This window comes from Protopterus annectens, chromosome 3.part1 (assembly GCF_019279795.1).
Source record: "Protopterus annectens isolate FY-2018-M chromosome 3.part1, PAN1.0, whole genome shotgun sequence".
Taxonomy (NCBI): domain Eukaryota; kingdom Metazoa; phylum Chordata; order Ceratodontiformes; family Protopteridae; genus Protopterus; species Protopterus annectens.
The window spans coordinates 947594273-947608660 of record NC_056732.1 but is presented as its reverse complement, the minus strand read 5'-3'; the positions used below and the strand labels follow the sequence as shown (position 1 = coordinate 947608660).

Below are 14388 nucleotides of genomic sequence, written 5' to 3'. Positions count from 1 at the left end.
AGATTCAAACACTGCCCCCTTACCAGAGGAAGCGGCTTGTTAACACGTCAGAGCTTTAGTCCTCTGTACTAACTGTACGAGTAACAGTTTTTAACTGAATGCAAAAATTCTTTATGATCCAATCTTGTAGAGAAGATAGTATCACAGTAACATGCAGTAATGATTACATAATGGATGCTGAAGACCAGATAGTTCTGATCATCACTCCAAGTAATGCAGCCTATATGACCTCACAAACATCATCCCCTCTGCAGTTGCTGGAGGTATGTTAAGAAGATAATATAAAATATATTACTAAAATGCAACATGTTTAGACTACTAAAATGCAACATGTTTTGAATATATTACACAATCCATGCCTATTAATGAATAAATTAATTCTTTAGTACAATGAATAGAGCAAAACAAGTAAAAACAATATAAACACTGCAGCAGGTTTTGTTCAATAACCATACCTGTCATACAAAAATCAAAAGTATTACTGAATACAGCATACTGTTTTTTTTTTTTTTTTTTTTTTGCCGGGGTGTATGTTTGCAAGATACCTACATCTCATGTTTGAATTCCTTATGTTTTCCCTGTCATCAACACAAAAAACAAACTGGTGAAAGAACAAAAACCAGTACTAAACAAAAATGACCTAACTGCAAGCCCAAAAGTGTAAAATCAATTTAATATAAATAGCTTTTTGTCACTGTTATACAATAACTTCTTCAGATCATCAAGAATAGCTATCAAACCCTTAGCAAATAATATACATATGGATAAAAATATTGAAGGAATACAATTAGACAACAGCCTAAAGCTTAAAATTCAACTTTTTGCTGATGACATTTTAATTACCTTAAAGAATAATAATAGCTCTTTAAAAGCATTATGGGACTCAATTCAAAACTTTCAAAACTTTTTGAGTCTTAAATTTAATGAGAACAAAACAAATGTATTGCCTATAAATACTAATAAAAAAGATGTAAATAAAAAATACCATAAATATATCCCCACCGATAATACAATTAAATACTTGGGAATTATAATAACTAACAATCTAGATACTACAATTGAAACAAATTATAAAGAGATCTTAAATAATATTAAAAATCTAATACAAAGATGGAATAAGTTCTTCTTTTCAATGGAAGAAAGGCTCTATATAATTAAAATGGGTTCAGGCACCTAGGTAGCAAGACATTTCCCTGTGGTACATTTTGGCTGGGGACACATGGCTGAAGTGACATTCAACTGCAGAGAAATATGGCTGTTTGTAAATTCCCTGTGGACAAAGAGAAGCACATACTGCCATACCCACAGCTTTAGTAACCAAATGCATGGAGGCAGAAGAAGTAATGATTGTTGTGCTTAGTGTACAATACATACTTGTGTAACTAAGTCATGTAGAGGTGTGCTACAGCATGCAGGAAATCCTGCCTGGTTATGTAGTCACGGTTATGCTCCAGTATGCATTTTTGGTAATGTTCCCTAGACACTGTGAAGAGGGTATTGGTCCACGCACACTGATTATAAAGGTACTGCCTATTGTGAACTGCATTTTTACTGCCACTGACATGCTCTCTGGCCAGCCTGCTGCTTATGCCTGCCATATTGCCTGCTGTCTCATATTCAGTTGGGGACCATGGACATTGTTTTCCCCCTGTGCATTTGGTTATTGAAGTTGTAGGTATGGCAACACATTCTTCTCTTTGCCCACAAAGAATTTGCAAACAGCCATATTTCTCTGCAGCTGAATGTCATTTCAGCCATTTGTCCCAAGTCAAATGTACCACAAGGGAAAGGTCTCGCTGCCTAGGCGCCTGAACCCAATTAAAATTATCATATTTCCAAAAATTCTTTATGTTATACAAGCTTGTTCTTTGCCACCAGCTAAATCGCACCTAAAACAATTAAATGATTTAATAGTAAGATTCCTATGGTATCCAAAAAAAAACAAGGATAGCTATGAAATATCATCTAGATGATTGGGATATGGGTGGCATAGGTTTACCAAACATAGAAGTATATTTGCATTCATCTGTTATTAAAACAATATAATTATGGCTAAATACAAAATATACATCAAAATGGAAGCTAGTTCATGAGAAAATCTGGTTAAAATCAGAATTTGTAGTAACAAATAAGTATACTGATTTCATACCAAACAATTTTCTATGGCTGATGAAGGAATATATGATGATACATAAGCATAAAAATATAAGTTCCAAATACATTACTTATACATTAAACATTTTCAAAAATCTTATTAATAGCAATCCTGATATTAAAGCATGGTCACTTTTATTATATCCAGTAGTGTACACACAAGGTAATATAATAACATTTGATATAGAAGTAGTCAACATAAAGAAAAGGGATTAATATATTGGCATCAATTGGTAAACTCTGGAAAACTTTTGACAATAGACCAAATTAAAAGAAAATTAAATATGGAAAATAGTTCATGGCTACATGTACAAGAATTAAGACAATATATATATTAAACAAACAAGAAACAATGCAACCATCAATAAGACAAAATGTTTCTAATCTTATAGAACATATAATATTACTAATGAATCAACCCATTACTGGAAAGGGATACTTATCATCTATTTATAAAACAAACAAAAAAAACCTATAATAATGACAAAATATGGAACTATTATAGATCAATTAATGGACATGTGCCAAATGACAGAGACAAAAAATTAATTCTTCTCTCTCCAAAGCAGACATCACTTTCATTACTTTGGAGGCCCTTTACATGGCAATTCATACAAAGATCTTACGTAACCCCTCATAAAATGGAACTTATGTTTAAGAAAAATATTGGCTGCTGGAGATGTGATTTATCAATAAAAGCAGACTGGCAACATGTGTTCTACAAATGCGATTTGATTAAACCATATTGGGATAAAATAAATTATTTTCTGCAAATGGTATTCAATGATAAATTCCAGATTTCCAAATCTGTTATTTTGTTTAATGCACCTGTACCTGACTGTGTACCAAGAACAAAATATGTAATCTTGTGGACTCTCCTAGCCATTGCAAGGAAGAACATTACATCAAACTGAAAATCCAAAGCTTCTCCAACTTTTAAGCAATTCATGAATATGGTGTCAGCAGCATCGCAATTGGAAATGAACACTATTAAAGGAAGAACTGAAAGAACTACATCATTATATATAGCATGGCAAAAAGTACCTGAAATGTTGGAGAGTAATGACTGTAGCAGATTATAATCAGGAAACAGAAAGTCAATTATATGTCAATAATAGACACCCTTGTAAATACTTTATTTTGGTTTTAATGTTTGATATCTGTTTAGAGGTTTTAGCCAACCTTTTTAAATAATTTGTAAATACTTGCATTCATGTTTTCTTGTTTTTGGAAATTAATAAAAATATTTACAAAAAAAAGAATAGCTATCTCCTCTGACATCACTCAGTAAAGGTCTGATCCACTTAAATGGGTGTTAATCCTGTCCTGTCAACAAAAGTGGATTGTGGACAAATGGGGCCCTGTGCAGGGCAATGAGTCAGACCCTTGCCAGCCATACCAATATCGCATTAGTTGGCTGTCTCTCCCCACTTACCATAAACTTTATTCAAACCTGTCAGAGTACGTACTATTTTCTTCTTTACTTTTATAATTATCACAGAGTTTTGGATTTCATTTAAAGGGATGGGATGGTGGCCCAGCAGATAGTGTTGTTGCCTCATAGCAAGAGGCTTTCCTGTTTGATTCTAGGCTGGAGTCATTTCTGTGTGGACTCTGCATGTACTCACCTTAAGACAGATTCCTGAGGGTGCCAGATTTGAGCTCCTAGATGTCAAAATCATAAACAAGACTAATTTGTACCTCATTGCTAGTAATAGAACATCCTCCATGTCCTCTTTTGGGCATGCTGTATATCTTAACCCATTAGCTGAAATCCACCTAAATTGCATTACCTTTCTACTGGGGAATTTAACTATCCATCAATAAACTTGCTGACCTACACTGTCAGTGGTTAGCAAACCCAGTGCTTTCTTGATTTTAAAATGGCTAACCTTCTTTTACAGCTAATTAACTGTCATACTAGTGGACCCAGTATTCTTGAGCTAGACCTTAGAAATATGGCAACTTCTTGCACATCTCCATTTGTATCATCCTGCCTTTTTAAATCAGACTACAAATTAGTGAGCTTTTCTTTTAAAACTGGTGGCAGTTCTCCTCATGCATTTAGGGACTTCTCAAAAGTAAATCTTCTTCAGCCACTTGATGACTTAAATAAATTTTGGTGTAATCATCCTCTTCCACTGGATTCCTTTGTTAAAGCCACTGCCTGTGCTTCTGACTTCTACTTGCACTTAAATAGCTGTATTGGAAAGGGTTCCTATCCACACCAAATAAAAGGAGAAATTTAAAACTAAATCCATATGATGGAATACCAGTATAAATAAATTATATCACAAGAGAAAGCAATTATATAATGCTTATCTGCTGAATCATAGATGGTTGTATGACACAACTTTCATAAAGGTTGCATGTTAGCCACAATGCACCCATTCACTACAGTAGGGAATGCTCTTTCCCTAAACGTACAGACTGTAGCTGAACAAGTCAGCACTACATAAATACAGCCTACTGAATGGAGTATGTGCCCACAGCTGTACAAACTGCATGGCAAGCAATTCATAGACATTTGCCACAGGGCCCTAATGGGATTCAGAGGTATGTTAATTATGCACACCTCTGTATCATGTAAGGAACAGACACAAAGAATGTTGATGTTCCACTGACAGGTACTTTTTTGGGGTAGCAGTGGTGTGACTCCGCCAAATGAGCATAAGTCCTGAGCTCCTTGAAAATAAGTCAGCCAGAGCAGGTGCACTGTTTTAATCTGTAATGTTATATAATTTTATATACTGTTTCAGGTATATATCATTTGTTGCTGTTTATTACTTCTGATAAAAAGGTATATAAAATACTTTATCATAAGAATAGTTCTGAGAATTAGAACACTCACTTGTAAATCTAGTTAGGAGACATGACATGGATTTATAGATAGGGTGCACAGTATTTAGCACACACTTGTGCCAGAATCAGACACATGCATACTGGACCCTCCTCAATATGCCTTTGTCAAAGGAAGGTCCTGCCTGTTCAGCTTCACTGATGGCTTTGAAAAAGTCACCAAAGCAGTGTACAGTAGTTATGGAGTACATGTAGCATATCTGGATATGTCCAACACCTTTGACATTCTCCATGCAGCCATTATTAACAAACTTGTAAATCTAAATATAAATCCTTATGTTATTCATTGGATGCTCAGCTAGTTGTCTGTCAGAACCCATGTGGTTAGAGTTGCAAAAGCCACTTCTAAAAGCAAAAAAGGTTATCAGTGGTGAATCACATTTATTTCTCAGACTTTCAGGTGAACCTCTTGGCCTATGGTTATTTAAGTTTACAGATTACTGTAAAATGGGAGTTCTGTCTTCTACTAACTCGTAATCACTCCACCATGGGTTAGAATATTTTAATAATTGTTTCAAGATCAATGGTCTCCAATTAAAAGTGCCCCATGCCAGCTTCAGTAAGCACAATGCCACTTGATTCATTTGGGTCACAGTTAAGGTTCCATTCCTTTGCTCCAACGGGGCTGACTTCTTAAACTTGAGTTAAACTGCCAGACTATACACATAAGTGTAAATCTGGCATAAATATAATTGAGAGTTGACACTCCATTTGGGCCAGAATTACTACCCTTACAAAATGAATAAAAAAGTAATTTATTGTGCCATTTAGCTGAGATTTATGCCAGAGGTAAACTCCTGAAAGTAGCCTCAACATGGTAATACTTATAAATGCCCTTGTTGACTCTAATATTCTTATATTGAGTCTGGATGATTTAAATGTGTAATGCTTGTATTCCATTCTTATTTAGCATAATATTGAAGCTAATTCTCTATATCTGTTTAGAAGAGCTATAGTTGCAACTTTCTCCATTGTATGAGTTGCAGTATACATAAGTGTACAGTCTTCAAATAAAATTCAAATAAAACTAGTACACAGTAAGACTTCTCTATTTTCATATTTACTTAATGTTTACATAGGCACAATTTAGATAATCAGGTCCTAGCTATTGCATTTCAGGGACTACGATAATAATAGTAAGAAAAAAATATAAACTTTAGATGACAACCTGTACTAGACTTGATACTGCACAAAGGGCCAGTGTTAGCTTTTTGGGGGCTCCCAGAAAGTGTTAAGTTGGGGACCCCTGGACACTTCCAGTCTGAATATCACCTTATTGCTGCCACCACTCCTAAACAGTATTTTAGTTCATGCTGCAGAGTTTTAGGAAAAGTACTCACAAACTAAGCTGTAGCTACAATGCCTTTACATTATGACAGGCCTGTGTACCACACTATGCTGCCCATCTCACAGAAGGACATTCACAGTGACTGGCATTTATTTGCAATGATAATACATTACAACAGCCCTATGTACAAGTTAGATTTAGGTTAAATGGTACCCAAGACAAAGGGCTACATAGTGCTCTTCCCCATGGCCTACTATTTCACCCTCCTGCACACATCGTTCAATGCTCTCCTCCCATTCTCCCCCATCCTGGGATCCCACACCATGCACATTACATTCTTCTTTCTTTACTCACATTTTGTCTTACTCTTCAGCTTTTTCAAGAAGCTGTGGCTTTCTGTATGCTGTGAAGTTTCATCAAATTATGGTTTGAACAAAAATATAATAAGAAAAGAAATTCAGTGCTACTCTTTAACATAACTTTCCCTATATCCTTTCAACACACCCTAACTGGCCAGGACAACACAGTAATAACTGTGCGGGAAATAAATCAAATAAGCCATATGGTTATTGATACTCTGTGGTGGATTTTCAAGCATTTTCCAAACCTTTTGATCCAGTGGTGGCCTGCACAATGACTAAGAAAATAACTTAATTTTTTTATTTTTCTTTCAAAAAATGCTCAAAGCTGACAGCCTCCCTTCTCTCTCTCAGAAAAGACATTCACTATATGTGTATCCCTCTGGTGTTAGACTGGCATAAAAGCATAGGTTCTAATAGCACGATTCTTCACTCCTTACATTTACCCCCAAAGGTAGCCACCTGCATATGTGCCTGATGTGTGATTGCGAGGAAAGTGGAAAAAAATAATGATCACATTAATGTACTCCAACTTGTTGCTCTTAAACAGTGCACTGCCCCTACTTAAGCTATTGGAACCTTCTTTGCAACCTCTGATGCCTGGGAGAAAAGTAGAAGAAACAATGACCACACTATCCCCAGTTCAAGCAGAAGCTATAATGACCTCCTGCACACCTCTGAGGTTTGATTATGATGAAAGTTAAAGAAGTAATGAGCACTCCATCCTTATATCCCCATGTAAGTTATAGCAGCCTTCTGTACACAGTTCTAAGCAAGAATGGGTGCAGTTGAGGGCAGAAGCCACCACTAAGTCCATGTCAAAATGTATTATACAGTCTGTAGTGTGGAGGCCAGCAGACCCCTGGAAACTCTTAACATCTGAATGTTCTGTGATGAATTTTATGCCTTATTTTTGAAATATGATTACTTGTCAACTGCATTGTTACTGCTATGCAGAAGAGTTATGTATGTGCTACCATTACCGTGCATGTGCACAGATAAAACACATTGATATTTTATAAACACACTCTGCACAGATTCATGCTAGGTTATTATTCTGCAGACCATTACAAACCTACCCAATAAGCAGTGGTCAGAATCAAACCTTGTACATTTGTATCTGTGAAGTAAAGACCTTAACCATTATGCCAACACCATTCACCTTGAAGTAAACTGGAGGAATGCTCAATGATCTGCTGCATGTTTTTGAGGTGTTGGTGACAGGAAGGGCATACAGACTACAAAGAAAAAAACACAGTCAAGAAGTCAACCTGAGCAAAGCTCTGTGAAATGGCAGTGCTATTCACTGTGTCACTGTAGCAATGAGCAGTTACTTTCACACACAATCTCTTCCTGCCAAACCACCAAAGACAGTCACCTAAAATTCATAGCATCTATGCTTGCGATGGTAAGTGAAAGAAATTATAGCCAACTTTTTACTCTTAAATACACTGCAGCCACATCAATGCCCCCAACACACAAGTATCATACCAATGCCAATGATGTTTGTGCTGAAAATTGAAAGGAATTGAAGCCAGCTTGTTACTCTCACACTACACCCTCCAAGAATAAGACATATTATATTTGTCCTTATTTCAGCAGTAAGCAATATAAAGTGTGTTTCTGATTTTGAACCTTTATTCTGTCATTTTTGACTTTACTCAGAATTCTTGAGCAAACAAGTTGAGAGTTGTATTATCTGGAGTTCTGCCGGTATTTATAAAACTCCTTGAAAGTGAAAACCCTCCTTGAAGATAAGGTGCATCTTCTCTTCTTAAAATCCCAGGTAATCATTGAGATCACCTGAACTAGGCTGCTGATCTCTAGTGCTTATCTCTCTCAAGTTCATTCGGTGGATTAGCTGCTTTATACTACCAGGGTCATATTACAACTCCCTTTAGGATAAAGCATATAATCAGAGAATGAATGACCTTTTTTGTCTCATTTTCACCCAATGAGCAACAACTTTTGTGGTACCCCAATACAGTCAAGGATGATTTGGGGGGTCCTCAGTCACTGGCATCGTGGGTGCCTAAACTTGGCTATTTAGGATTTATCTAAGCCAAGGGCAGTATCTCAGTGATAAAATTTCAGGTGTAAAACGTTTAAAGGAATTATGGAACCTGCTATTCGACAAAACACTGTTACTACAACAAGAGATATCTTTAGATTGTAAAGGAAGGGAACTGGTGCCCATCTTTAGAAATCTTCATTCAAAGCTATGGTACCTTGCTGGCTAGGCTTACGTAGGCCCTTGGGCCGATAGCCTAGTACCTACCTATGAACCTATGAAGCTATAAGAGTAATCATTACCCACCTAGTTAAGTATATGATTACTGCAGTAACTTCTGTTAGTTTGACAGACAAGTAACAAAATATCAAAATAAGATAACTTGCTGTGGTTGGGGCCCCCCCCAGCTACTGCAGGGTTCTTTGGTGCCTAAAACTGGCTATGGGTGCATTTCTACTGTGGCTCTTCTAAAATAAATTTCTGTTTTGGTACCATTTCTATTTATATGCTTAATGTTAGCACATTCACCAGTTATAAGCTAGAATGTACAACTACATACTAGAGGAGGCAAATAGCACATAATGGAATGAGTGGCTGCCTCCTTTTGTGACATCTTTAATGAGGTGTTAGACAAAGTTAAAAAAGATCTACAAATAATGAATGTTTTAGCCAGCCATAAATTAATATCATTGATTAATATCAACATTTTGGGGGTTGCTGTTTTTTGAAGAGTGTTTTTCGGATATTATCAGCAGAATTTAAAATGAACTCTGTAAACAGTTATTTCATTTGGTCAAACAAAAATCCTAGGCAGAATCAGTTTATGTTAACAAAAACAAGTGGGAAATATTAGGACACTACATTTTGAAACTATAATTTGATTTTTACAATTCCTAAAATTTCTGAAAATATGTAATTGCTCTAAGTCTGACTCTCACTAGACTCATCTCTTGGCCGAAGCCTTTTCATTGCTGTGTTCACAGCTAGGTATATACCCCAAGGCATATCAGCCTTTCAGAACGACATAAATATAATTGCCAGTATGAAAAGAAGGTTTCTGAAAGGAGCTTAAAGTTTACACTGCATGATTTAATTAACTGAATATTCCTTGACCCTTAGAAAACAAATATTAGGGAAATTTCAACTGCCTGACAAGCATGCAGTATATTTTAATTTAATAAGAATAGCCATAATCATGATACAGCCAATAATGTATTATAATAAAGTACTTAATATACAGCACCCCAAAATAAAGGAAATGTACAAAATACCGAAACAAAACACTCTACAATTTATTTGAGAAAAATACAATAAATACATTTTTTTCGGTCTTCTTCCAAGGTGCTGTCTCTGATTAAAACAATATCATGAATTAGAGTACTACTTAGCATTGCTTTGATTTTGCTTCCCATTTGCTAAACTTTACATTTTCTTAAAAGGTTTGTATGTAAACTGTTTCCACAGCTAACACATATCTGTTTTCCTCAAATGAAACTGTATGATCCCTATCTTCAAGCTTAATGAATTTGTTGACTATGCATGATATTGAATGCATTTATGAGTAACTATTCTACGTAATATTATCTTTAATATTAACGATCAGTTGTATCTAAATTGTATAATGCATCTTGGAGCTTTTCTACCTGGGCCTCCACTGAAAATGGGTCAGTTCGGCCCAGTGGACTTCCCCGATAATCAAACTGCAAATAAATAAATAAATAAATAATACTATTCACAATTTATGGTTAACCATAATTTATACTTTATACACTCTATATTGCCCATATTTGCTTCCAAAATTTCAGTTTGTTAGTTTTGTGATGGGGAGATTTCTAACTTTTAAAATATTTTATCTCTAAATGTAACTCTGTCTTTGGAATCATTTAGTAAAAAGCATGAGAAAATGTCAGCTCTTCAAGATCTCATTGAGGCTTTTTATTCAAAATAAGGCCTTGATGCTACCACTTATTTAAAACTAGCTTCTATGTGTGTATGTCTGTTTATTAAGTGTTACTGGCCTTTATAAAAATGTCCTTGAGGAATGGTCCATGTCTTTCTTTAACATACTAAAAGCACCAAAAATTCTAAAAACATTTTTCATATTTTATGGTTTGGAAATTAGTGTATATGATCTGCACCCAGTTTAGTTTGATACCTACTTAACTTCTATAACTTGTGTTGTTGTTGTTGTGTCTTTCAGCTTTTCCCAGTTAGGGGTCGCCACAGTGGAATTCCGGTCCGCTAATGATTGGTAGTTGATTTTTACGTGCCGAGTTACCAGCCCTGAAGCACAACCTTCAACGAAGGGACGCCCATTCATGCATGTTTCCACACAGAAGACGCTCTAGCTGAGAAGAGAACAGGACAGCGTCTTACTGTGAGGCGACAACGCAACCACAGCACCACCACCGCAGTATTAAGTTGTGTTATAAATATTTAAACATCACATTTTCCTTTGTAAAACCATTTACTTTTAGTATTTTTGCCTAATTATTATTATTCAAGTGAGTTACTATTATGAGAGAAATTACAGTTTGGGACTTCATGTTTACAGATCTTGATTTAATTATCTTACTGTGTTATACCTCTTTTCTTTGCATGCTTTTTTCATTCACATGATGTGCTAATGAAAAAGCATTAAAGTTGGCTATAACAACTACAACAGCAACAATAACATAAGATACATCAGGAGGTGCTGTTGTCAGACCAAGATACCTTATTTGTATCATTCTATCATTTGTTTCACCACTGTACACACTGCTATGAGCTGCAGTGCTTGTTCCTTGCTTTTCCTGAGGCCACTGTCTTAACATTATGCCAAGAAGGCCTCAAAATGAACTGACCTTCAAAACCTTAAATTAGCTCAGGTACCTTTTTTTAAGAAACGTATATTGCAATACTTTTAATGTCAAATATGTCAGGTGTAAAAAATAGTATACAGATGTTGGCATACTCTCAAATCTTTCATGTTTAGCAAAACATCTCGTCAGGAAACACATTGGGAAATTGTGTATTTCATTGTGCTCATCTTAGCTCATTAGCCTTTGCTATAGCTGCCCACTGCGGTTATGAAAGTACATGTTTACCCAATATCATAATCCTTTTCTTGAAAAAGCTGGACTAGAAGGAAGAAAGTAGTAAATAATCTCATGCCATACTGCAAACAGTCTGAAATGCCTTTTGTTTTCTTTTTTCTTTAGGAACATCTGAAAATTGGAGAACCTTCCTCACTATTTATGGAGGAGCAGCAGCAGGGGGGCTCTTTCTATTGCTGTTTGCTGTAATTGTCATTGTCTATATCAGAAGGTATGTATTGAACTTCACTGCACATTCTATACTGTACACACCTATAGGCTGAGAAAGGTTTAGACCTCATTACTTTATCAGCTTCTATGGCACATATTACTTCACTGTTATACTACTAATCCAATAAGGAAGCCTATAATCAAAACTTTTAGAAAGTGCAACATAAACTGTGAAAATCTTATACAATGAGATAAAGCATTAGGTATGCAGCGGATATTTACAATTATAAAGAATATACACACACTGGAAATATTGTCCAGGCTGTGGTGTGATTAAAATGGAATTAATGTAAACATATTTGTGATATGTATGTAGCCAAAAATATGGACTCTATTGCCTAATCTTGATAACATATGTAGACAAAAATATGGACTGTGTTGCCTGTTCTTGACATCTAACTATAACACAGTGGATAATGAATTTGCTAGTTTCATATTAAGAGGCCTGTAACCTGTAGTTGGCTGTTAGAGAAACAAATACGAAGAACCAACCCTTAAATGTCTGCGCTACTTTTCTCTGTTGCACTGCTTTGCATCAGGTACTGCTTCCATTTTCTTCGCAGTCAATGAGGATATGAGGTTCTGTTTTGATTTAAAACGCCTTTCCCAAGCACCGATAATTAGAAATGGCTGCTGGCTCTGTGACGATGTCTGTATTTGTATCTTTTCCTTCCCTTACATCAGATGAGCATATCTTACAAATGGAGACACTGATAGCAATGTAATCATGCCAAACATAAGGAAGACATTTACATTTCATAAAAACAGTTGGAACAACTAATGAAACTATGATAAAGCTTGCTGTTCTTATTTTGAGGGATTTAAGTGATAGCACATATCCCATTTTGTTTCTGTTAAAAGTAGCAAGCATACAATTTGGCCAACTATACTTTGAATACAGTTTTTATCATGGGTTATCCTTATTTTGATAAATAAAACCATTTATATTTGATGGTGAAACATATCTTGTCATAAGTATTAATCACCTGGGATACTTTTCCTGGCAATTCTATACATTTTTTTTTCATAATGGTAATTCAGGACTAGATTTCAAGAAGTTGCAATAGGATTTTCTTCATATAATAAAGCATTGTTATATTTGCCATACCCACTACATTGTATAACATTTCAACTTTTGAAAAATGTTGTATCTTTTTTTTAATCTGAGCTTTATTAAATACTTTATAAACTCAACAGAAAGGACTGAAACACTGACAACACAACTATTTACACATTAATTCAGCTCAGCTACATATCAGCCTTAAAGAAGATCAAGCACTTTTCAGAGCATACAAACACATTGTTACTGATTGGTCTATCAGCCCCATACTTAGCAAACAGTCACCTCCAAATGCAGGGGATATAGGGCATGTGCAAAAGGAGGCTACCATCCTTCTAGGGTGTGTGCAGAAGGAGGCTACCATCCTTGTAGGGCATGTGCAGGAGGAGGCTACCATCCTTGTAGGGTGTGTGCAGGAGGAGGCTACCATCCTTGTAGGGCATGTGCAGGAGGAGGCTACCATCCTTGTAGGGTGTGTGCAGGAGGAGGCTACCATCCTTGTAGGGCATGTGCAGGAGGAGGCTACCATCCTTGTAGGGTGTGTGCAGGAGGAGGCTACTATCCTTGTAGGGCATGTGCAGAAGGAGGCTACTATCCTTGTAGGGCATGTGCAGAAGGAGGCTACCATCCTTGTAGGGTGTGTGCAGGAGGAGGCTACTATCCTTGTAGGGTGTGTGCAGGAGGAGGCTACCATCCTTGTAGGGCATGTGCAGGAGGAGGCTACCATCCTTCTAGGGTGTGTGCAGAAGGAGGCTACTATCCTTGTAGGGCATGTGCAGAAGGAGGCTACCATCCTTGTAGGGTGTGTGCAGGAGGAGGCTACTATCCTTGTAGGGCATGTGCAGGAGGAGGCTACCATCCTTGTAGGGTGTGTGCAGGAGGAGGCTACTATCCTTGTAGGGCATGTGCAGGAGGAGGCTACCATCCTTGTAGGGTGTGTGCAGGAGGAGGCTACCATCCTTGTAGGGCATGTGCAGGAGGAGGCTACCATCCTTGTAGGGTGTGTGCAGGAGGAGGCTACCATCCTTGTAGGGCATGTGCAGAAGGAGGCTACCATCCTTGTAGGGTGTGTGCAGGAGGAGGCTACTATCCTTGTAGGGTGTGTGCAGGAGGAGGCTACCATCCTTGTAGGGTGTGTGCAGGAGGAGGCTACTATCCTTGTAGGGCATGTGCAGAAGGAGGCTACTATCCTTGTAGGGTGTGTGCAGGAGGAGGCTAACATCCTTGAAAGAGTACAGAATAATGAAAATATGCTGTAAAAAAATACTCAACTCAAAATGTTCTTGTTGAGTAATTCCCCTCTATTTTCAGTCTTTAGAACAGAAACTGCTGCTCTCAAACCCATCATCTCT

At 36.7% G+C, this 14388-nt stretch overlaps 1 protein-coding gene across 2 annotated transcripts in view; it reads left to right on the top strand.

Annotated features, from left to right (window-relative positions):
* The window catches only part of CD226 (CD226 molecule), a 602637-nt gene that overhangs the window by 471322 nt on the left and 116927 nt on the right, over positions 1–14388 (top strand). For both annotated transcript variants that reach the window (XM_044067141.1, XM_044067140.1), the window contains one exon: positions 11872–11977. In XM_044067141.1, coding sequence (XP_043923076.1) covers positions 11872–11977 — 106 coding nt within the window. The remainder of the gene's footprint in view (positions 1–11871; positions 11978–14388) is intronic.